At 42.9% G+C, this 25,452-nt stretch overlaps 1 protein-coding gene across 1 annotated transcript in view; it reads right to left on the reverse strand.

Annotated features, from left to right (window-relative positions):
• ROBO3 (roundabout guidance receptor 3) overlaps window positions 1–25,452 on the reverse strand; it is a gene marked incomplete at its 5' end in the record, with an annotated part of 235,330 nt that overhangs the window by 56,240 nt on the left and 153,638 nt on the right. Inside the window, 5 exons of the mRNA XM_083368521.1 lie at window positions 1,298–1,309; window positions 3,919–4,046; window positions 9,522–9,660; window positions 10,503–10,623; window positions 11,771–11,928. Of these exons, the coding sequence (XP_083224647.1) occupies window positions 1,298–1,309; window positions 3,919–4,046; window positions 9,522–9,660; window positions 10,503–10,623; window positions 11,771–11,928 (558 nt within the window). The remainder of the gene's footprint in view (window positions 1–1,297; window positions 1,310–3,918; window positions 4,047–9,521; window positions 9,661–10,502; window positions 10,624–11,770; window positions 11,929–25,452) is intronic.

The raw sequence follows: 25,452 nt of genomic DNA on the forward strand, positions 1-25,452 counted from the left end.
AGAAGAAAAAAAAATAACCTGAAAACTTCCCTTGGTGCCTTCTCTCTTAAATCAATTGCCCAGACATGTCCTAATCAATGGCACCTTGTCCTAATTGCTTTCTAGTTTTCTTTTAGCAACCACAATAACCCATAGAAAACTTTGAATGGTTTGTCCAGTTTTTTTTTTACCAGAGTTTTCAAAGTCTTTATCTGAGTTTACCTGACAATTCAGATAAAAATGAGACAGTGGAAGGTAGCAGTCACACCCTCCTTCAATCGTTACATGTTCAAACCCACACATCTCTGTTAATGCCAAAATGCCTTAGCAAATAATGCAGTTGACATCATATGCACTCTCGGTGATCACCTATTTCGTATCAGCCCTGATTTTCTGGCTATGGAAATATCTAAGAAGATATGCTAATATTCAGTGAAAATGGAGTAGTATTAATTTTAGCATTGGATCAGCTTAATGCATGTGATTGTTTAGCAATGCAGTTACTGCTTGCTTTGGAAGCAAATTCGTTTTGTGAATTCTATTTCTGTACTTTCTCTCTGAAGGGAAACATATGCCTCCACTCTTTGCAAGCTAGGATTTTAATGCTTGTACCATTGCTAGGAACCAGTAGTCCTCTTTGTTCCACCTTCCGTAAGAAGAAACCATTCCATGTTCTTTATTTTTAAACCCCCAGACCACAAACTTTAAGAAGCAGAATAATGAAAATATGATCCAGGTGAGATTAGGGTTGAACTCTGGCATGCCAAAGAAATTAAGGAACTGTGATTGTAATATTATACTCGCTTCCTTGAATATCTCCATGAAATCATGGGATTACTCAGCAAGTAAATATATAATTGATTGCATGACCAGGGCATGACCAGATGACACACATAAAATGAGACTATGTCTCCTGTATGTTTAGGACACAGACTTTTAAAAGAATATGTCCTAGATCAGGGGTATCAAACTGTTGGCCCGTGGGCCGGTTGCATCATGCGGAGGCCGTGCCCACCTCTGGCAATGCAAAAAAAGTTGCGATACGTCGCAATACGTCACGTGACATGGCAAGTTTGACACCCGTGTCCTAGATTGTACCCACAATATTATATTTTCTAATTTGCTTCAAAGATTATGACTCATTTAGTTCATTTTCACAGCAAGAAAAATAATTTAGAGTCCACCCCGTCCTTTACAGAAATCAATCCATTCCCACGGTGGCTTGAAAGAAAGAAAAAAAAAGCATGCAAAAACCTGATTCATGTACCCTAACCCACATCAGCATGCAGCAATGATATGTGATGAAATGAATACTTACAGAATGGGCCAACTGGACCAAAGAGAACATATGAGAAAAACAAAAATAAAAAAAAGTATGAGATGCGTTTGGTTAAATAAGGCGGACATGAATGCTTAGAGAATTGGAGGATCAAGGTATTAGAGGCCAAAGGTGCACCTATCTAGATGCCAGATCAATAGAAGGTCTCTGATTTAGTTCACCTACAAAGCTCTTGAGAACTTGGCTCTTCTCTACCTTCAGGCCATTTGCTCCAGGGAGGAATCTCTTCATCCAATACCATCTAATGAGAAAGGTAGGGTGGGAATCCCACCCATGAGAGATTAAGGGGACTGGGAGCCACAAGCTGGCCTTCCCCTATGTTGTGAAATACTTTGGCCACCAAAATCAAGATGGCGCCCATTTGGTCATTTAAGAATGGGGCAAAGGCAATCCCTTTCTGCATGGCCTCTGAACCTCAGTAGTTGTGGTGGAATAGGGTGTTGCGATGGAGGAGGGAGGGAGGGGCTCTTTCCCAAGAAGCTAAGGAGCAAATCAGCCTTGAGTCCTTGGCAGAAACAATCCCAGAAGGAGGGACCCTCCTTAAACCTTCACAGCATTGATCTGATCATTAGGCAGAGATGCTTTCATTTGGCAAGATTCCTGTCTGTGGGCGAGCAGCAATAAAGAAACCCCTACGAGTAAGTCATCCTGTCATTCTTGGTTCCTTGTGCTGACATTAATCTTACCAGACCAAACACACTCCGCATAACTATCAGATCAATCCTGTGATTTAAATTTAGGGAAGATCTTTTCTGGGCCTCTTTCTGCAAACCATGGACTTGAGGGTCATTTGCCTCTTAGATCCTTGGGAAAGAGCCCCCAACTCAGCATCAGATTCCACCACAGTAGCTGTCCATAGCAGAGCAAGCTACATATGCATTATTATTATTATTATTATGCTCTGTATGTTTTGATTTTGTAAGCTAAGCATACAAATCGTTGCAATAAATAAGAAAGTACGGATGCACTCAAAACATTTGAAGGTCAAGGTGTCCCTTCTTTTGGGTGACATGCAGACCCTGAGACTCTCCTCCTAATATTACAAAGCTTACCTCTTTAGGGTGAGTTTTAGAGGTCGGACTTATTACTGAGAAAAATTGCTGACTCTTTAGTTTCAATTTCAACCTTTAGCAACTGGCCAGGAATTGTATCCTGTGTAAATTTCAAAGGTTTAGTTTGTTTTTTTACTCAAACGTTGGCTTGGTTCTGTTAAATGAGTACTGCAAACAGTGTGGCAGAAAGCAATTTTCTAGGTAGCTGCAAATTTCTTCAAAGAAAATGTAGAGGCAATCTTTTTATGACCGGGCTAGCCTCTATGGATGTGTTTTCCCAGCTGCTCTCCGGGACATTCCAGTGATAAGGAGATGTTTTAGGAGGAGACAAGCCCAGGATATTTAATTCCTTTCCCCATGTTTTTTTTTAATAAAGCAAACTTTACTTCGTGTTTATCAGAAGCCGAATGCAACTGTTTAAATTCTTCTTTTTAAAAACCTGGAAACTTCTAACCTTGTTATTTTGCAGTTGGTTGTCAAATTTACAGGAGCATAATCATAAAGCAGCTCTATGGTTTGCAAAATAACCAAAAGAGAGCAAGAGAGAGAGGAAGCTGAGGTGGGGGGGGGGGGCAAAAACAATACAGAAGTCTTCAACTTGCAACCACAATTGAGCTTGCAATTTTGGTTGTAAGTTGTGACAGTTGTAAAGCAGGTCACCATACAACTGTGCCTGATTTTATGACCTCTTTTTTTTGCAGTAATAATTAAGTGAATTCTGCAATTGTTAAGTGGATCCATTGTTTGCCAGGGGGCATTTTTACCGGAAAATGGAAGCAAACACTGGGTTCAGACAAAAACGTAAACCGTGGTCATGTGATCACATGGTCATAAATCTGAGCTGGTTGCTGAGCATCTGGGTCATAAGTAGCTTTTTCAGGTCTATGGAGATTCTCAGTCATCCAGGTCATGGTTGCCCCAAAGGTGCGTTTCTTGGAGTTAACTGGACTTTCTAGTTTTTCTTTAAAGATGTTTCACTCCTCATCCAAGAAGCTCCTTTGCAGGGAAGGACCATCCAGTCAGAACTGAAGAAGCTTCCTGGATGAAAAGCGAAACGTCTTCAATGAAAAACAAGGAAGTCCAGTTGCCTCCGAAAAAAGCATCTTTGGGATAACTTTTTCAGGGTTGGGCTTAACTTTGAGTGGTTGCTAAGCAACCAGGCATAAGTTTAGAACTACCTGCATATAATTTATATTGAAGGGAGGTGGGGAAAGGGGGGAGCTGTACAAGAAACATATGCAACATGTTCCTCGATCGCCTTCTGGAACTGTCATGAATTGGATGCTTTCCGGAAGTTTGGACTAATACATTGATTGTTCTGAGTATAGTTTGGAAGCTCTGGTCCCAAGTATTTGGCATGCATGTGAACACTCGTTCCTGCTTTGCAAACTTTCTGTTCTGATCAACCCCTGATATCTCCCTTGGTTGATCAGAACTGCTAACCATCAACAAAGCTGCTTTAGCTACAGGGACAGCATGATCCACATCCACGTTGAACTTTTTTGACCGTAGCAGCCAAGACTCTGCAGTCCACTCACACATACTTACCATGCACACTGAGGGATCCTGAAGCTTCAGATTTGCCCACACTGTTTTCTGCCACACAAGTATATGTCCCCTCATCCTCTGCATTCACTTGGCTGATGCGCAGGGTATTATCATTCTGGATCTCCGATCTTGGTTTGAAGGAAAAAAATAATAATATCAATGGCCAGGGTTAATTTCTGAAAGAAGCTACTGTGATCTGGATTCACACAATGCCCTTAACCATGATCCTGTATTTAGAAACCTGAACAGCTTGTTTTGGGTGACTTTCTTTTGGATATAAACTGAATAAATAAAGTATTAAGTATTCAAGCAAAATTCACCAATCTGCATTATAATTCGGTACAATGCCTGAATCTACCCCAAGAGTACCAAAATGCTGCATTCCAGACCATATGTATAAAGATGGAAAGACACTGGAATACCTGCAATGGAGAAATGATAGGTGAAGATGACAGAATCTGCAGGTATGGCAAACTTGATCTGTTTCATTAGAGAACTGTCAAGTGCTCTACAAGAATCTGAGCTACTAATTGTCAAGTGAAATGAGCAGGAATTAAGAAAGCATTCAAAGTGGGCTGGACTTTGAATGCTCCAGGGGTGAAAAGAAGCAAGGCCTCTTTAAGGAAAAGGTGGAAGAGTCAGGATCAGAAAAAGAAAAGGGGGCAAGGTTTTCGTGCAGGAATACCAGCTAATTTGAGGTCTAATCCACCTGGAGCCCCATTTACATCTGTCCTGTTTGCCATCATTCGCTCCCTAGAGACTAAAATGGACGATCTGAAACTTGAGTCTGGCCACAAACAAGGAGTGTATATCAGGGATGGTGACCCACTGAGAGCTGTATGCAATAAAATTTCATTTTGATGTATGCTGATTGGTGTACATTCAAAGTGACAATAAAGTTGTTGTTGTTGTTATTTTATATCTTGTCTTTCTTTTTTTCTCTTTCTCTTTCCTTTATTCTTTTCTTACCACTTTGCTCTGACTTTGCTTTATTATTATTTTTTCCTTTACATGTTTCTATTCTGTAAATTTTTTCAATATTTTTCCCCCAAAAAAGGATAACAGGCTGGCCTAGTAGTAAGTTGTCCCTCAAACCACTTTTAAATGAGGGGCTTCAGCATGTAAAACAAGGGCTTGTAGTAGAGGTAATATTAGATAGATAGATAGATAGACAGACAGACAGACAGACAGATGATCCCAGAGCAGCTATCATTACAATAAACAGCCTAGTATCAAATTCATTTCTCAGCATACCAACATTTCATTTCCATTACACTCAAATTTTAAACTCATTACAGAAGTGGCAGCATCAGTCAATATAACACAATATCATTTAGGAGGTTGATTTTCTGAATGTCTTCTCCTACCAGCACAGAAAAACTGTGAAAGTCTCCTGAGGCCTCAAGAGCTCTAGATTTTAAAAAATAAAAACCCTGGTTCTGTCTGCCAAGTTGTTCTTTTTTTTCTTTTTCCCCTCAGGAGCAAAATATTCTCTCAGCAGTAGAACAAACTTTTATTTTTGGAATTGTTCTGGTACCGATCTTACCCTAAGCAAAATGCTTGCAGAGAAGACAAGTAAATCTTCCCAGATTGACAGAAGCGGAGTGTTAAAAGTATTTGATGTTTGGAGAACAAGACTTTGGCATTTTGGACAATGAACTTCTCTCATCTTTTTGTAGTTGAGATATCTTTCTCTGTTTCCTTTCTCTGGGACCTTCTAAAAACAACTTTTCTTACAGCTCTAAGAATGATCGTCACTGACTGGACTTACTCCTCAAGATCTCAGCACAGTTTATTCCTAAAACTCAGTTTATCAAAGATCATTTGAAGTAAATACCAGATATTGAATTGTGGACTTTATGAATGTACAGCCCAACTCTATACAGCTGCTTCCAAGCTATAACTCTGCAGGTCAGTTCTGGAAGACTAGCTCCATGCCAGGTCTGGTACATACAAAGGATGGCCTGTTCTACTAAGTAACTGGATGTGCTTCTACTATATTAGATGTGCTTCTTCTTATACATGGGAGCTACATGCTCCACTGCTTCCAGGAATAATGAGAAAAAAAATAAGGCTAGAGAGCAAATTCTGCACAATTATTCTTATTAATTAATCATCTTCCTTTGAATTCGTGGCTGCGTGAAAAATCAAGTTATCTCTATACTGTGTTATTTGTTTTAATCACATTCAGTGACTTTCTATGTTCCTATACATGAAACCTATTCTTCCTTCTCATCATTAAATCTATTCTCCATTCCCCGTCTTCAGAAATGTGTTCCATCTTCTTATTAGTGCATTCAGAAGGGGGAAAAAATAGCTTCCTTTAACTGTACAGCAACTAGTGCAATTGCCCGTAATGATATTTACTGTCAACTCTGTTGTGCCTCATGCCTGATTATCCAGGGGATTAAGCTCTTTGTCACCCTGGAATCAAGACAAGGATATCTGAACAATGGTCCCATTTCAACACTAACACTTTGACAGTAATCGACTGACCTTTTCAAACTCTGCAGCATGGCAAAAGAAGGCTTCCTTCGAATCAGCAAAGGGTTGTCAGCCATTATTGCTACTGCTTGTCGTTTCTTGCACTTGTCATTTTAACATGCAAAGGAGGCGGATGGCTCTTTCCTTTTACAACTGGGGAAATGATGGGCTTATCTGTTGATAAGCACTAAGGGAAAAAGCCATCTACTGCAATCCTTGCAAGTTCTCCTGCAATTTTTCCTATCGATTCCTATTGAAGATTGGATGAATTTGCTTCTAATTTTTTTAAAGAAAGGGGGGGGGAAATAGTCGTTGAATAATTCTAGTTGAAGGCGTTCCTAAAATTTGCTTAGTTACATGGCGCTCATAGGTATTCACGAGGATCCTCTTGTTCGTTGTATAATCTTCCCTCCAGCAGCCCACAGGCTCCATGATTTCTCCCATTAAACTCCCAAGAGCCTTGTTAGGGAATTCTTCCTATATCTTTTCGAGTTTGGGAAGTGCAGACTTTCAAGGTAGTTCATACACGAAGCACAAACCACGAATACTGATGCTACCTTTAATGTCAGATAAAGAACAATAACAGAATCTTGCACGTCTGAGCACATTTCTCCCTCCCTTTACTTTTTTTTACTTTCCAGGAAACTAGGATGAGTTCCTTTCGAAATGCTTCCCACAGCCTTTTTCCCTCTCTGGGCTGAGATAACTTTACGGGACACGAGCCTAGTTTGCAATTCTTTCTCGTGTTTCCCACGATCGTCCCCACGTAACATTACATCCAGCCAGGGAGGCTTCGAATGACAGAAAGACGGATAACAAAGCAAAACAAACAGCACAAGACACCTTTCCCCTATTCCCAACGATCAGCTCTGCTCAAAAAGCCATCAATGGGAAACGGAAATCAGAACCGTTCAAACAGTGGCACAATACGCTAGAAAAAACAGTAAGCTCTTTTGCTGGGGCGGGGGGGCGGGGGGCTGACAAGACAGATTTCAGCACGGGAAGCGATAAACAACCTTTACACACCATTCAAAAGAGACAACCAAAAAGCTAAAATGGAAACAAACAAACAAAAACAACAACCCCAAAGACTTCCTCTCTAGCCATCAATACCCACATAAACAGGGACTGACATCAGGATTAATACCAGACCAGCAATCCAGCAGTAAACAATACCCCAATCGAGAAACTACCAGAAGAAAAAAGCAACACTTCTACCAACACTCACAGGACAAACCATTATATATAAAGAGAGAACAAACCCCACTCCCTTCTAGCACTGAAGATATTGCCGTACTTACTTGGGTAACGAAACGTCTGCAAGAAAACAACAAGCTCAAAGGGAACAAGGACTCCACAGTTCAACCTGCCTGAGCAGGGGGTTTCCTGCCTTCCAACTCTGTTATTCTACTATGCTCTGCTCTGCTCTGCTCTGCTCTGCTCTATTCTATTCTGTTCTGTTCTGTTCTGTTCTGTTCTGTTCTGTTCTGTTCTATTCTTCATTCCTATATTCTATTCTATTCCGTTCCAGTGGCGTAGCGTGGGGGGTGCAGGGGGTGCCGGCCGCACCGGGCGCAACATCTGGGGGGGGCGCTCGCACTCGGGAGGGATGGAAGACGCGCCGAAGCACCCTTCGCGCGGCTGGAGTCCCGCGGGGAGGATCCGGGGCTGAGACGCACTCGGGGAAGCAGCAACTCACAACCAGCTACTCTTGGGGGACGGAGGCACAAAGCCGGCCAGACAGGGCTCTGAGCCATCCCAGACCACAGCTGCACTTCCACCTTTCCCAGGGCGGCCCCCGCAGACGGAGCGCAGTGCAGGGCACCAGCATGCCCCACTGCCAGAGAAGTGCCCACCAGTGCGGCCCCGACTCCCTCACCCCGCGGCAGGTGGTAGCGGGTCTTGCGAAAAGCGGGGTGGTTGGCGGCGGCTGCTCCCGGCGCCGGGCAAGGGCAAGCAGGGCAAGGTCGCTCCTGCTCAAAAGCAAGAGTTCAGCGGCTAGCGAGGCGCTCGCGCGGGGCTCTCCCGGGGCTGGCGGGCCGAACGGGGACCGGCCTCCCCCTCTCCGCGCTAGAGCGGCCCCCGCGGTGGCGGCCCGGTGCACGTGGCTGAGGGGGCGGCGGTGGCGGGAGGGGGGTCAGAGGAGCGAGCCGAGCTCTCCTGGGGCAGCAGGTGCGGGCTGGTGCGGCTCCAGGCTCAGCCGCAGCTCCGGCCAAGGGCTGCCAAGCTCACGGGGCGTCGTGCTGGCCCCCTCCCTCGCTCCCCGCGCCCAGATGCGCCCCCGGCGGAAGATCCGGCCAGCCACGGTGCATGCCTGAGCGAGACGGGCAGCTGCGCTGGCGGGTCCCGCTCTCTTCCAGGCATCAGAGGTAAGAAAGGGACGGTGGCGCCCCCAGCCGCCCCCCCCGCCGGCTCCGAAGCGGAGTCTCCGCTGCGCCACCCGCCTCCTGGCACGGCCTCGGGTCCCAGCGCTTCTGCCGCACGTGAGGGAGGGGATGCCGGACCTTCCCCCTTTTCCCGGGGAGGCGTGGGGGGGGGGCGCGGCGGACGCCCAGGATGCGGGGCTCCCTGCGGCAGACTCGAGTGCTAAAATCCACGGGTTAGGGGGCGCAAATTACTTGCCTTGCCCCGGGTGCTGACAACCCACGCTACGCCACTGTTCCGTTCCGTTCTGTTCTGTTCTAATTCTTCATTCCTATATTCTATTCTATTCTATTCTATTCTATTCTATTCTATTCTATTCTATTCTATTCTATTCTATTCTATTCTTCATTCCTATATTCTATTCTGTTCTATTCTATTCTATTCTATTCTATTCTATTCTATTCTATTCTATTCTATTCTATTCTATTCTATTCTATTCTATTCCCTATTCTGTTCTATTCCCCATTCCATATTCTATTCTATTCTATTCTATTCTATTCTATTCTATTCTATTCTATTCTATTCTATTCTATTCTATTCTATTCTATTCTATTCTATTCTATTCTATTCTATTCTATTCCATTCCATTCCATTCCATTCCATATTCCATTCTTCTAATTCTATTCTATTCTGTTCTGTTCTGTTCTACAGGAAGAATCCTAAGGATGAATGGAGAGCTTGCAGTTGTCACTTACCTCCCTCGAGGAAGTTCTCCTTCTTCTTTTCGCCACCGGGATGTTGGCACTGGGTCTCCCTGCACCTCACAGTGGAAATTCACAGTGTCTTCAGCCAGGACCACCTGGTTTATGGGCCTCTTGATGAAAGTGGGACGTTCTGTCAGGATCATAAAGTGTTTCCAAAAGCAAAGGACAAGAACAGGATATAGAGACACATATTATTTTGGAACTAGTGTTGAGATCTCAGAAGCTCAGTTTGGCTTTCTCTATTATAATTAAAGCAGATGCGATTGACACTAGGAGAAAGAAAAAGAGATAACTAAAGCATGTTTTCAGCACTGGGAAAAATAATTTGAGTAGGAGACAGTGAATAACTAATGGGCCTGGGCTTACCTCAACTTAATTTCCTAATCACCCATGACTGGATTCAAACCCTTAATGTAATGGGATGAGTTGAGTCAATTCAATTCAAACCATCCCTTTGAGGCACTGAATCAAATTGATTTCAGTCATTCATTCAATTTTTTTGGGGGGAGATGGAGTTGGACTTGCACAAATGTGCGTCAAATCAATCTCAAAGCAGCTGATTCAACAGATCAACTGGATTTACCAGTTTGATCAAGAAGGTGATTTCAGTGAATCTCTGCACAGTCCCAGTGCTCACCTCAATTATCTTGTAAATCTGACTCCTCTCCTGTGGACCAATAGATTACGGGGGGTGGGGAAGGGGGTGGTGGTGGTGGAAATCCGGGAAAAAAAAAAGAAAATTGAAAAAAAGATTGAAAATGCGGCTCAACCCAATTTTGGTGATAGCCCCCACCGATTAATCCTACAGATTGTAAAAAGAATTATCCTCTTTCATTTCCCACGTTTCTATCCCTACAACTTCTAAACTATTTTTAAATATAGTTGTTCCATGGTCTCATCTAGATGGGCCCAAGGAAACTCAACGTGTTCCTCTGCTCCAGTAGAGTCCACCAGAACTCTGCTTCTACGTACCAAACACCACCAGTTCTGCAGGTTCGCTATCCCGTTCGCCTACCATATTGGTGGCCACACAGATGTACATTCCAGCATCACTCTTTCTTGTGTTGGACATCATCAGCTTCCCACCTCGGATCTAAGAAAGAAGGTCAAGAAAGGGCTCTAAGATCTCCATCCACAGACCGTTTCTAGCCTACGTTTTGATCGAGAATGGGACTCTGGCCTTGCCTGTATGTCATGAGTGGTGATCAGACTTATCTTTTGAGGCCATTATCATATAATCTTGGGTGATTTATTTATTTATTTATTCTGAGTGGCCTACAGAGAGACAAAAACAAAACCCACAAGATGAAACACCCAAGGTTAAAACAGTAAACTCCCCATAGTGGTGGAATTCAAATATGTGAACAACCGGTTCTGTTTGTGTGGATGCCGCTTCCACACAGGCCCATTCTGGGCCTAGGCAACAAAAAATTAGCTCCCGGTTCTGCCGAAGTGGTGTGAACAGGCTGAATCCCACCACTGACTCCCCACCCAAAAGAAAAGATTCCTGGTCCAAATGTCTAGGGATACAGTCAGGTCTTTGAAATGCTGCAGAAAAAACAACAGCATTGGGCCCATCTGGATTTCCTGATTGATGTTCTTCTATAGGGCAGGCATTGCCACCAAGAAGCCACAGCTCTGGGATCCAACAAGATAACATGGTCTGATGAAAAGGACCAGAGTGTGCTAGTTGGAAAAGAGGTAGTCATCGCACGGCCTTTTTTTAAGACCTCCTAGTTTCCACAGAGCAGGCTGAGAAGTAGTGATTTCCTTTCCACATTTATTATTTTTCCACCCAAAGGGAAACTACGATGGCACAACTTGAGTTAATACCTCCAGGGACAAACTGAGGGTTTCATCTTCCCCATACCTGTCCCTTTATTCCTCTTTTACTGTTTCCTTCCATGTGATGAAAAGAGGGTGAAAGACGACACAGCAAGAGCCTTAAAAAAATATTGTTTCCATGGGACCTGTTTCTTCATCCCATACGTGGACATCAGAATGCTATTAATCCTCCAATAAACAGTTTACCTACCACTGTGGTGGGAAGTTAGTTGATTAGGAAGAAGGATAGCTCAGGAATGCATGTCCTGGGCCAGAAGATGAACAAGTCAACTTGGCCTATTGACCAGAAGCTGTTTATCCTTGCCTAGAAGTTCTAATCCAAGGCATTTCCTTATATTTTTTTTTCAATCCTGACATGCCACGTGTGCACAAAAAGCAGAGATTCCCAATCTCACCGTGATGCGCTCCTCCTTGTCACTGATGCGGATGCTGTTCTTCTTCCAGGATATAGTGGGCTCCGGATGGCCTCTTGGTGGGATGCATTCCATCACTGCTGGCTCACCAGCTGCTACTATCACATCACTGGGAGCCTGACGGAAGTCATCTCTTAAGACTGAAAGGAAAAGGAAGGCTGTGAATGCCCTTCAGAAGTATCTATGGAGATCCTCAGTCATCCAGGTCATGGTCCTCCCAAAGGTGCTGCTTTTTTTTTTTCTCAAAAGGCAACTGGACTTTTCTGTATTTTTGTTCTCTCGAAGGCATTTTGCTTCTCATCCAAGAAGCATTCCCCACCATTCAGTCAGAACTGACGATGAATTTTGATTTTTTTTGAATTTTTTTGAATTTATATACCGCCCTTTCCCGTAGGACTCAGAGCGGTTTACAAGGTGATTAAAAACATCAATACTAAAGTTAAAAAAACAATTTAAAAAGATTAAATTCAATCCCTGAAAAAATATAAAAACCCCAATTAAAACTCTCAGCCTGGGCCGGAAAGCTCGAAGAGCCAGGTCTTCAGGTCCCAGCGAAATGAGCGAAGGTCGGGGGCAGTCCTAAGCTCCACGGGCAGCTGGTTCCAAAGGGCAGGCACACCCACAGAGAAGGCCCTCCCCCTGGGTGTTATCCGCCGGCAGTCTTTTACCGCCAGCACCCTGAGAAGGCCCTCCCTGTGGGAGCGCACAGGACGAAGGGAGCTTGATGCTGGCAGCAGGTGTTCCCTCAAATATCCCGGACCCAAGCCATTTAGGGCTTTATCGGTCATCACCAGTACCTTGAATCCCACCCGGAGGGCAACTGGAAGCCAATGCAGCTCGCAGAGTAGAGGTGTTATATGGGAGTATCGGGAAACCCCCCATCACAACTCGCGCGGCTGCATTCTGCACCAGCTGAAGCCTCCAAGTGGTCCTCAAGGGCAGCCCCATGTAGAGAGCGTTGCAGTAGTCTAACCAGGAGGTCACAAGCGCATGAGTGACTGTGCGTAGGGCATCTCGGTCCAGGTAGGGCTGCAACTGGCGCACCAGGCGAACCTGGGCAAAAGCCCCCCTGGTCATGGCTCCTATGCTCCTTGGATGAGAAGTCTTTGAGAGAGAAAAACACAAAGAAAGTCCAGCTGCCTTTTGAAAAAGCACCTTTGGGTCCCTTCAGAAGGGATACGACTAGAGACTGGCAGCCAAGTAAACACGTGAAGACAATCCTGTTTTGCATCCTTAGAGATGTCCTTTTTCTCAAATAAGACAGCATGAAGCATCCTTTAAAAAGTACCGCATGGTGGTGGTGGTGGTGGGGAGTTTATAGGCATCTCCAACAATCCAAACAGCCAGCAAATTATAACTTTTGAGAAAGCAAGAAGTGGCTTTAGTTGAAAGGGCTTTCCCCCCCCCCCCAAATCTCTCCACCAAAACAGGCCTTCCTGTCCTGTTGCAAAGAGCTGACCCCAATGCTTTCCGTCACTGTGGTATTTCAAACCTCCCTCCACCTCATTTCCTCGCTGCTATCCGGACTCAGCTTTAAGGGCATCAGGAACTAACAACTCCCACGCCGGAAGCAGCACTCGACTTAACAGCTGCTCCCTCTGCTATCTGCTGTATGCCCCAATAGGGCCAGCTTTGCCATATGGCCTAAAGGGATGCACAAGAGTTTGCAAGCAAAACACGCCTCACCTTTGCCAAATGCAATATGGCAATTTTCCTAAGCACGCGTAATCTCTTTGGACACTTTTTTCCCCCAAAGCAAATGTGGCTTGCAAAAATCCTGAATAGAGAATTGAAAATCGCCTTCCCCAGGGCAAACTTGCTTGCCTGAGGCAAGGAGCTCTATGTGGGGAGCTTTTTGGCATGTAAGGCATCAAAGCAGAAGTAGGGTTCCAAATCTTAATTGCAAGGAAATATCTGCATTAGTTATATCACTAGAGTGAACTTAAGGCACACATTTCATTATGGCAAGAAACATAGGGAGGGATATGGGATCCAATGGTCCTCATGCACTACAAAGATCATTTGGAGGTGGGAGAAACTTCCAGTGTAATCTACTGGATTCCCTGTGTGGATTGCCCCTGTGACTATGTAGGAGAGATGGGGAGGAAGTTAACTGCCAGATTGCGAGATGAGCAAATGGTTAGACGAGGAGACCTGAACTCATTGGTACCTGCAAATTGCAATGAACAAGGACAAGGCATTCAATTTCAGAGCTACCAAGATTGCTGGTTGAGCAGGGACAAAAATAGCCAGAGAAATGATTGAAGCCTGGGAAACAAGTCCCTTGTCAGTCAATAGGAGTGTTGATTTACCACCAGCTTACCAAGTACTTAGGAGCCAAGGCTGCAGTAGCACAAGGAAACAACAGCTAATGACTTAATAGTTGAACATCAACTCCCTAATTAACACTCTAAAAGCCACACACAACCAGGCACCATATAAATGCAATGTGTAGAACAGCCCAGTGCAAGTATTCCAGAGAGAGAGAAATTCCCTGATGATGGGCTCCAATGCAACCCCAAAAGCTTGGAAGAATAAACTTTTGGTCTTGCAATCCAATGGTCCATTTGAGAATATGCTTAGGCTCCAAACACGATCCTTTCAACCCTGCTATCTAAGAATGATGTCAAACAATTCAAGAAGAGAAAGCAATTCTTTCCTGATTGCCAACATCTTTGGAAGCAGAGATAAGGACATCTACAGCCCCTCTCAGTTTCTAGGCTCCAGTCAATTTTGCAGGCTGATTTCATCAGGACCCCATCTTAATCCCTTTTAGTCTGTTTCAATTTGTATCAAGGGCCATCCTCCTTCTCATATAAGTCATACGCATCTTTCATACCTGAAGCTGCAAATACCAACACTTTGAAACTCACTGTGTTTGGCAGTTCAGGAAGGAAGGGGATGGGAAAATACATTTTCCCAAAAGGGATAATAGTATCAGTAGGGCCAGTCATTGTGTACATTGGGTGATCTGAGAATGGAACTGTCAGTACATTGGTGAATATATTCCCCATGCAGATTAATTTTACTCTAATGCAACATTTATAAAATAGCGGTGTCAAAATTAAGAGTAAGAATACTAGATTAGTGGTTCTTAGACCAAAGGAATGGGAGATGCTGCATTATTTTCTCCTAAATATTTCAGGGGGGTAGATGGGAGGGATCTGCAAAGCAAGAGAAATTTCCTCACTGTTTTGCAGAAGGGGTTGATTTGAAGGTTTCTCACGCATTCATGCATGTGCATGCACGCACACACACACGCACGCACACACACACACACACACACACACACACACACACACACACACACCAGTTGGTTGGATAAAAAGCCTGTGTCCTATGGTTGTAAAAGTCTTAGCAGTGATGAGAGAGGAAAAAATGGGGGGGGGCTCCTTTTGAGATGGTCACCAAGCCTCCTCATAAATTGAGGATGTGTTGCCAGCATCCTTGCTCTGAATCTATTCCCAAAAGGAGAATCTCAAAACTCTGCATTATGAATAGGTTAATTTGGAAGGCAATGGAAGAGATATGGAAGACATTAAAAAGGAAAGCACCATCGTCAAGATTTAGAAGGACCAGCAACTCATGACAACTGGCGGATCAAATAAAAGCAGGCAGCCGTTGCGCCTTTTCACAGATGAAGTCTGGGCTTTTTTCTTCAGTCTCTTTCTGCTTCATCTGAATTATTAAGCACCCACCCCACAAATTCACTGCCCCTTAGGCTGCCTCATGTATTTACCACTGCACAACTAATTATTCCTTCTCTGAGTTGTTTCTTAATCAGCCGCTGCTTGCCAAAATAATTCAGTATTTTATAACCATTACAGGGAAATGTCAAGGCTTTATTGCACAACTGCCTGTCAGAGGCTATTTATGGCATTGCAGAGATTTCCTGGACTTGTAAAACACACCAGAGTAGCTGCAGCCAGCAAAAGAGCAACAGCAAGAACAACATTTCATTTTGCCTGACTTTATGATTCCAGAGGGTTCGCCTCGTGCTTTGGATATACACATGGATATTCATCCATGTACTGCTCCCAAGGCCTCTGGGGAAATGATCCCTTGAAAATAGGAGGAGGCCAAGCCAGTTGGTTGGAATTAGCAGCAAGTGTCTAAAGCCATGTTTTTCAGCCTCAACAACTTTAAGATGTATGGACTTTCAACTCCCAGAATTCCCTAGCCTGCTTGCCCAAGTTGCAAAAAAGAATGGACTAGGTTATAGTAGTGATGGGGACACCACTGGAAGATCTGAAGGACCAGGTTGGGCACAGGATCCTCCTTGTGAAACTCTTGCCATACGGTTGCTAAGGGTCGACACCAACTTGATGTTACACAATCAAACAAATTGTCTAGAGTCAATAACCAAGTAGAAAACTGAAATGTGAAAGATTTCATTGTACCAGGCAGTTGAAGCACACTCTCCCGTTAATTATCAGATGCAAAGCAGAAGAGGACTATTTATTTTTTAAAGACCCTCCCAAGCTTTGTCATCATTTAGCCCTCTCTCAAACTGTTGTTGTGTGCTACTTACAACTCTTTTACCCATAGTTTACCATACTCATAGTTTAGATACTTTTTGAAATAGAGCTACATAAATTCATTGTGGATTTGTTGTTGCTTGTTCAGTCACCAAGTCATGTCCAACTCTTCACAAGCCCATGGACCAGCCCCCCCCTTCCCCATCCTCCACTGTCTCACAGAGTCTGTGTGTAGAGATCTAGCAACAACTGTTAGCCAAACAAATAGATGAAACTTCCACATTCAATAACACTGTACCGACAAATATCGATTTTTATACAAGAAGCCCTTGGTTTTCAGGCTACCGTGATAGGTTTTCTGGAAGACATGGATTGAGTTACTTTGAGAAGCAGATTTTGTCTGGTCCTTGTAACTTTTGGAACACCAATTTGCCTCCTATACCACACTATTAAGGCTGAAAAAAGATACACAAAAAGATATACAAAATGCCCTATACTGACCTTTGCTTCATCCCAACTCTACAACAAGAGAAAGAGGAGGGAGAAAAATGCCAGGATTTTGTCTACTTTTTGAAATATTTCTTTTGTCCTTCAACACTTTAAAAGAAGGGAGGAAGAAGGAGGAGGAGGAGGAGGGGGGGAAAGAGTATGCTTACTAGGCATTAATGGAGTGTCAATAAGCCATTTAACTTTGAGCCGAGTAATACACATAAATATTCATACCTAAGTGTAATATACTGAAATAATCTTGCTGGTAATGAGCAATAAAATACAGATATATTGCTTATTAAATATTTATGCCTACAACCCAAGAGCTTTGTCAAAAAGGATGCCTTTGGAGGGAACTGGACGCAGCGACGTAGTAAAATGCTTACAATATTAGTTAAGCAACACGTCCCTTGAGGTCACGGGTTCCCAGATCTTGCATAGCAGCAGAAGCACCATGTGCCAGCAATTAGTTACAACTTACATTGCCATCATTACTACTAAGTGGTCTTTAGAATAGGAATGGTCCAATCGTTGGTCAACTTTCTTTCCTAGCAGAAAATTGTGCTGGGAAAGTGTTCAGAAGGGAGAAAGTGCAGATTCTCTGTGAAGCCAAAACTGACTCAAAGAAACGACATGGTCTTAAGAATTCGGACAAGATGCTGAGCTGATAAACTATACTACACTCAATCAGATAAGTTTCTTCTTAAAAACTTCCAGTGTTGCAGCATTCAACAATTTCCGGAGGCAGGTTGTTCTACTGATTAATTCTTCTCACTGTCAGAAAATTTCTCCTTAGTTCTAGGTTGCTTCTCTCTTTGGTTAGTTTCCACCCGTTGCTTCTTGTCCTGCCTTCAGGCGCTTTGGAGAATAGCTTGACTCCCTCTTCTTTGGGGCAGCCCCTGAGATATTGGAGCACTGCTATCATGTCACCCCTCATCCTTCTCCTCAACAAACTGTTGTTGTTGTTGTTAGTTGCGAAGACGTGTCCAACCCATCGCGACCCCATGGACAACGTTCCTCCAGGCCTTCCTGTCCTCTACCATCTTCTGGAGTCCATTTAAGCTTACGCCTACTGCTTCAGTGACTCCATCCAACCACCTCATTCTCTGTCGTCCCCTTCTTTCTATTGCCCTCAATCTTTCCCAGCATGAGGCTCTTCTCCAGTAAGTCCTTCCTTCTCATTAGGTGGCCAAAGTATTTGAGTTTTAGCTTCAGGATCTGGCCTTCTAAAGAGCAGTCAGGGTTGATCTCCTCTAGGACTGACCGGTTTGATCGCCTTGCAGTCCAAGGGACTCGCAGACATCACCCTGTCAACAAAAGTGTGTATATAGTCAAGGCTATGGTCTTCCCAGTTGCAATGTATGGCAGTGAAAGCTGGACCATAAGAAAGGCTGAGCACCAAAGAATTGAAGCCTTTGAACTATGGTGCTGGAGAAGACTCAACAAACTAGACATACCCAATTCCGGCAACTGTTCTTTGTATGTTTTAGCCTCCAGTCGTTGCTCTTCTCTGTACTCTTTCTAGAGTCTCTTTTTACTTAACAAAGCCCTGGATATACTGACCAGGGCTGATGTCTATTAAAATCCAATTTTCTGTAATATGCTATGTGTTTGCTCATGATACACTTTAACTGGCAAAAAACCTTCAAGGTCTTTTCTCTCATGATCCTTTTAATCAGAGACATAATGGACAGGATCAATCACGCTCTGAATGCAATACATGTGCTGTAGCATTTTACTCCCTTTCTGTCACCAGACAAATGAAAGACCAAAAAGCTAATTTCCATTCTAATATAATATACGGGTAGCCCCCAACTTACAACATTTCCTTTAGTGACCATTCAAAGTTACAATGGCATTGGAAAAAGTGACTTATGACCAGTGCTTTTTTGTAAAAGAAAAAGGTGCCGGAACTCACATGTCATACAACCTGCCTTGCCTACCCTACAAGATTCCATTCCAAAAAGGTGCCGGAACTCCATTCTGAGCATTCTATGACAAAAAAGCCCTGCTTATGACCATTTTTTACATAACCGTTGCAGCCCCCTTGTGATCGTGTGATCAAAATTTGCATGCTTGGTGACTGACTCATACTTATGACCGTTGCTGTGTCCCGGGGGTCACATGATTATCTTTTGCGACCTTCTGACATGCAAAGTCAATGGGGCACAGCCCAGATTTACTTAACAAACACGTCGCTAATTTAACAACTGCGGTGATTTGCTTAACAATGGTGGCAAGACAAGTCATCAAAATTGGCTTAACTAATGTCTCAGCGACAAAATTTTGGGCTCAACTGTGGTCATAGGTCAAGGGCTACATGTAATATACCGGGGGTAGGCAACCTTGGCTCTTTTATAACTCGTGGATTTCAACTCCCAGTCCATGAGTCATAAAAGAGCCAAGGTTGCCTACCCCTGTAATATACGTGTCAACAACTTTTATTGATTAGCCCTTGGGCCATATCAAAGTACAAAGTTCCAGCAACAAACCGTCACCAAAACTAGATAAAAGCAATCCGAAGTGGAATTTGATAAAATACAATTTAAAATGGAATTAAAATACAATTTAAGTTAAAATAGTAATAAAATGCAAATTTAAGATATAGATAAAATATGGAAACATTATATTTCGGATTTGCTAATAATTAGGGAGTTATCCTGGCAATAAGAGCTGAGTCTTCTTAATAGCCTACGTAATCCTACTTGTGAGTATGATAATAAAATCATATCATCAGCATAAAGCAAGCTGTTACAGTAAGTATTTAGGATCATCGGCATGTGTACCATGGTATCCTTCATTAACCCTGGCAAATCATTGATGTATAAATTAAATAATAATGGGGCCAGGATACACCCTTGCCTTATCCCTTTATTTGTGTGAATCCTATTAGTCAGGGCCCCATTAACCCCATACCGCACCCTCAAACAGGTACTTGTGTAAAGGGCTTTAATCAAAGCCAGGAGTCTGGGTTCTATTTTAGGTAAAGGTAAAGGTTCCCCCGCACATGAGTGCTAGTCGTTTCCGACTCTAGGGGCCGGTGCTCATCTCCGTTTCAAAGCCGAAGATCCAGCGCTTGTCCGAGGACGTCTCCGTGGTCATGTGGCCGGCATGACTAGACGCCAAAGGCGCACGGAACACTGTTACCTTCCCACCGCAGTGGTCCCTATTTTTCTACTTGCATTTTTACGTGCTTTCGAACTGCTAGGTGGGCAGAAGCTGGGACGAGTAACAGGCGCTCACTCTGTTACGCGGCACTCGGGATTCGACCCGCCAAACTGCCGACCTTCTGATCGACAAGCTCAGCGTCCTAACCCACTGAGCCACCGCGTCCCTGGGTTCTATTTTAAGAGATGTCAATTTACTCCATAGTACTGTAATATACAGTAGTAGGCACATAGCACATATCTCAGCAAATTACAGCACCTAGATGACCTTTTCTGAATATGAAGCTAAGCAAAGTTGGACCTGATCAGGATTTGGATAGAATTCATCCAGCAATTTCCAGGGCTGTAGGCTAGATGGGGCAATTAAAATGGATTCAGTAAGAAAGAATGGCAAATTATTTGCATATTGAAGCGATAAAAAATTACACTGATGTATTCATGAGGTGAAAAAGAGTTGAGCCCAACTTCTTGGAGGCATTAGCTATTTAGCCTCCTTCCCTGTTTGGTTTTACTTAATCACAGAGAAACAAAACATGTTTATTCAATGCTAGAAATTAACTTCTTTTTCAAAAATTTCACGATTCCACATTCTGAATGCAATAACAAAAGTTCACAAAAGTTATACAACTGAAAGGCCACCGAGATTTCTTCCTTCCCTTCCTTTGGTTTTGCTCTCTTTCCATTTTATAAGATGGACAGCTTCAAGCCCTAGTTTTAGAGACAAATTCTAATTTTAAAGAGAGATTATTTAACTTCCTTGGTTTTCACACCTTTGCATTCTGGTCATACTACCTTTTCTTTAAAAGTATTTTGCAGGAAATCTGTAAGACTTAGGTGATCTCAACATGGAAGCAAAAAGAGCTCATAGTTAAGCAAAGGAAATGATTCTTTGGTTCTTCCCTGAAAATCTTCTAGCAGATTCTCTTATTTTCACTGCTCACTTGTCAGTCCCTGATTTATGCCTTCATACACATTCTGTATAGCTTCTGATCAAGGTGTGTGTGTGTGTGTGTGTGAATCACATCAGTAGTAGATGGTTCCTAGGGTACCTAAATGTTACAAGCCTGAAACAGCAGTAAATGGTGGAACAACCACTTAGTCCTAACTGATTAAAACATTTCAAGAGATTGAGAATCTGCATGTCGTCAATCGCTTGCAAGTTTTTCCAATGTCTGAATAGGGAACTTCGTAATGGAACAGTTGCAATGCACCAGGCTACTTCTGAAAAGTTTTCCCAAACTCCAGATGGCTGAGAATGGATTAGAGCTGGTTTTAGGAGACTGGTCTCCTTCTTGGCATAATTCAAAGTGGGACTTTGAAATAGGAGTGTCAATGCAGGGTGACCTTTGATGATCAAAGCTTTCCTTCCTTCCTTCCTTCCTTCCTTCCTTCCTTCCTTCCTTCCTTCCTTCCTTCCTTCCTTCCTTCCTTCCTTCCTTCCTTCCTTCCTCTGCCAATGCAGGAAGATCATTGTGGTACAGTGATACCTTCAGCATAAGCCCGGAAAATGTTTCACAACTGGAACAGCTTTCATTTTGTATTTTAGGGCTTGACATGTCGGGGAGATGTGTAATATACTGAGATTCCCTGCCAATTTCTCTGTTGCTTTGTTTGCTACTAAACAACAGCACAAAAATTAGGCAACGGTTTGTCAGTAGCTTATTGCTATGCTTTCTTGAACAGCAGTGGAGTTTTGTGAGAACTGCTTTGGAGTAGTGGTTAAGGCAGAAAGTGGGAGACTGTGAATTCTTGTTCTGCCAAGGTACAAAGCTAGTTGGGTGACTTTGGGCCAATCATTCCCTCTCAGACCTAAGAAGAGGAAGGCGAGGGAAAAATCCACTTCCAAAATCTTATCAAAACAACTGCAGTGACTTGTCCGGGCAATTGCAACCTATCCACACTGACTAAATGGCACAAACACAACACAAAAATGGAGTTTTCTTAGTGGTTAACTCTTATTTAAAAGGGAAAAAAACCTGGAAGAATTAATCCAACACCAATAACCATTCTGTTCCATAATTAGATCCCCATGGGAGACTTTTCTAAATATATCAGCCAGTCACCGAGCATCTCTCTCTGGCTCTCCAAATATAATTAATAAGTATAGGAAGATGCAATTAACTGGCAGTAACCCTAATAATCTAGATCAATGGCTGGCAAATTCTTAATGAAGTGTTAAATTGGGTCTGTCTCCCCATAGCACCAGTCTCCCGAAGGCTCTTTGGTGATAGATTTAGTCCCTTTCCTGTCCCAGACTGGGATAAGATTATTCAAGGAGACTGATGAGGCTGGCGTAGAAGCAGCCAGAAGGAAGACAGATGAATGGACCATCTGGGCTAGTGGAATATCCCTATTCAAAATGGGACCTTCGTTTGCACATCAACCCAGGAGCAAACAAAGTCACCCAGGACTTCTTTTATTTACCATTCCATCCATTTCTATTTATTTATTCAAAGGCCTATCAGCTTGCTCAACGATCCTGGGCAGCTTACAAGAGATAGTGACAAATAGAAATATCACAACAGTAAAATAATTCACCCTGGGGAAAGAGACAGAGTCAAAATACGCAACAGAGAGCAGGTTCACACATCATCCCAGCCTGGCGCCTAAGGCAGCGTTTCTCAACCTTGGCAACTTAAAGATGCGGGAATACGGCTGGCTGGGGAATTCTGGGAGTCGAAGTCCATGCATCTTCCAGCTGTCAAGGCTGAGAAACACTGGCCTGTGGGAAGAGCAAGGCTGTCCTAAAAACAGCCAGATCAGGGCCCTGGGGACCTTGCTGTTCCCAAAAGGAATACAAATTCACAGGGAAGCCACGCTGGTTATTCCCGCTGCCCAGTAATACACAATGCAAAATATTTTCTGTATTAAATGCAAGAATACAGCCTCAGTTGCTGCTTTCTAGACAGAACCACAATGAGCATTTAACCATTCTGATATGGCCCCTCTCTTGCATTCCAAGCCTGGCGCCAGCATTCAGAATAGTTAGATAAATGGGAAGGCTTGCAAGGGTTAGCCTCAGGATTATTATTTCCAATTGTTACTGTTTCACAAAAGCCGAGATTACAAAATTCCTCAAGGAAGGAGTAGAGATGAAGAAGCACCATCCTGAAATATAAACTCAAAATAGTTTTAGAAGATTGCTCAATGCATCCCTGAGTGTTCAGTTATATTCCACTTGATTAAACAAGTAGACTGTGGTTTCATCATCGCTAAAGTACAGTTGCATCTGTACTTGGAGTGCCAGTTGATTCAGAACAGGCCGTACAGATTAGTTTTAAGCAAAACATGAACACGGCTCTGGGTTTAGCACTGTTCTGAACCAGAGATTTAGCAAGCCAAGTTCAGTTTTTCATGTATACTGATGTAAGCTGATGTATAATGTATGCATACATATGTATGCATAAGCCTAGATATGCTTGTGCAATAGCAAAGCAAGGTAAAAAAAAGAAGTTTAAAAGTTAGTACCAAGATGTTTTACCAAGTACCAAGATGCTCTCCAACTGAAGCCAACATCTTGGTACTAGTTCATTGAACAAAACTGGGTATGTTTTGTATATGATATATTTGTTCAGGCCTTTATGCCAAGAACCAGATAATTTTATTTTGGTGAGCCTTGTCAGAATTAATGAACAAATAAAGCCCATATGGGATACGAGTTTATTCTAGTATCACATATGATTACTTTCTTGCAAGAGACTATGAAGAAGAGGGCAGCAACTCTTCTCCACATTTAATGCACAGATACACCCATAGATTTATAGGGGTGAGGCAACACCCATAGGTTTTAGGGTGCCATGCTGTCTTTGGAATTCTGGGATTTGAAGTCCACAAAGTCTACATTGTTTTATTTGATTTGTTCTTTCAAACAAATCAAAGCCAAACACAACTTGCTTTAAGGCAGGGGTAGGCAACCTTGGCTCTTTTATGACTCGTGGACTTCAATTCCCAGAATTTCTGAGCCAGCACAGTTGAAGTCCACGAGTCATAAAACAGCCAAGGTTGCCTACCCCTGATCTAAAACATCCTATTTCCCCCAGGAATTCTTCACTAGCTTGGATCATAAGCTGAACTGACATGCCTCCTTCTGTCCCAGATTCCCAAAAACAGCAACTTAGGCTCTAGAAACTCTAGGAAGTGTGAACCTCGGTATGATTCAGTTATGGAAAATTCCTGGGGAATTTCTGGGAGTTGAAATCCACAAGTTGCCCAAGTTGGACATTGTTTGCTCTAAACAAAGATGAAAATGCAACGGAGAGCCCCAACATAATTGGGTGAACATTCGCTCTTTCCGCTGTGGTGTGAAGACCTGGTTGTTTGAACAGGCTGGCCTGGACTAAGGGTTTGGGTTTATTTTTAACTATTTATTGTTAGGGCTAAATTAATTTACTTTTACTTTTAACTTTTGTATGTTGTATTTTATTGCCCTGTACACCGCCCTGAGTCCTTTGGGAGAAGGGCGGTATAGAAATTCAATAAATACTAACAAATAAATAATAATAATTCCTCCCAGCTTGAGCTTAACACGCGAATCCCTTTTGAGCAAATAAGAAGAAAGTTCCTTTCTATCATTTCAATCAACCAATACTTAAAAAAAAAACCAAAAGTGAAAACTGCAACTCAGCAGGGTGACTGTCCGCAGAGTGCTGCCTTTTGGAACCACCGGCTAAGTGGAATACCTAAGCCGCTCGCTTTCATGCACTTGCAAGGAACAAAAGAAAGGTTTTCCTATAAAAAAGACTTTGGGAGGAGGGCTGAGCATGGCCACCTCCAACAGCTGACTCTGTATGTGTTCTCTGAAATAAATCTCACCTTTGGTTCCAGAAACTGCCTGCATATTTTATTCCCGACTCGGAAACGAACCGGGCAAAATTTCTTTCTAACAGAGGGCACAGCGCTAGTTCACTGCACCAGCAGTGGTTTTGCTTTGGTGCATGAAACCTACGTTAGATTTAAAACATCCTTTGCATTGAGGGGAGGGAAAGGGAGAGTAAAAAAATAATAATAATTGCTTTTTTCCTGATCAAACAGCCATGCCTTTTTCATTGCACCTTAACCATCCTATCCCTTAAAAAAACAATTTATTTTTCTTTGCATACAGTAGATTATGTTACTTTATTTTCCTAAGGCATTCCTTCCAAAATGCTAAGATTAAAGTTTAATAACCCTCACCACTGGGACAACAACACTGAAATCCTAAACTGTGTTCAGCAATCTGAATATAAGGCGGTATCCCTAACTAAATCCTAAACTGATGACTACCCCTGACAGATCTTGAGATATTAAGGACCACAGTGGAGAGAATAATGTAGGAGAGGAATTTGTGTGACAAGCCTATTTGAGGACAGGATAGAATAGAATAGAACAGAACAGAACAGAATAGAACAGAACAGAACAGAACAGAATAGAATAGAATAGAATAGAATAGAATAGAATAGAATAGAATAGAACAGAACAGAACAGAACAGAATAGAATAGAACAGAACAGAACAGAACAGAACAGAAAAGAATAGAATAGAATAGAACAGAA

Source organism: Vipera ursinii, assembly GCF_947247035.1.
Source record: "Vipera ursinii genome assembly, chromosome: 8".
Taxonomy (NCBI): Eukaryota; Metazoa; Chordata; class Lepidosauria; order Squamata; family Viperidae; genus Vipera; species Vipera ursinii.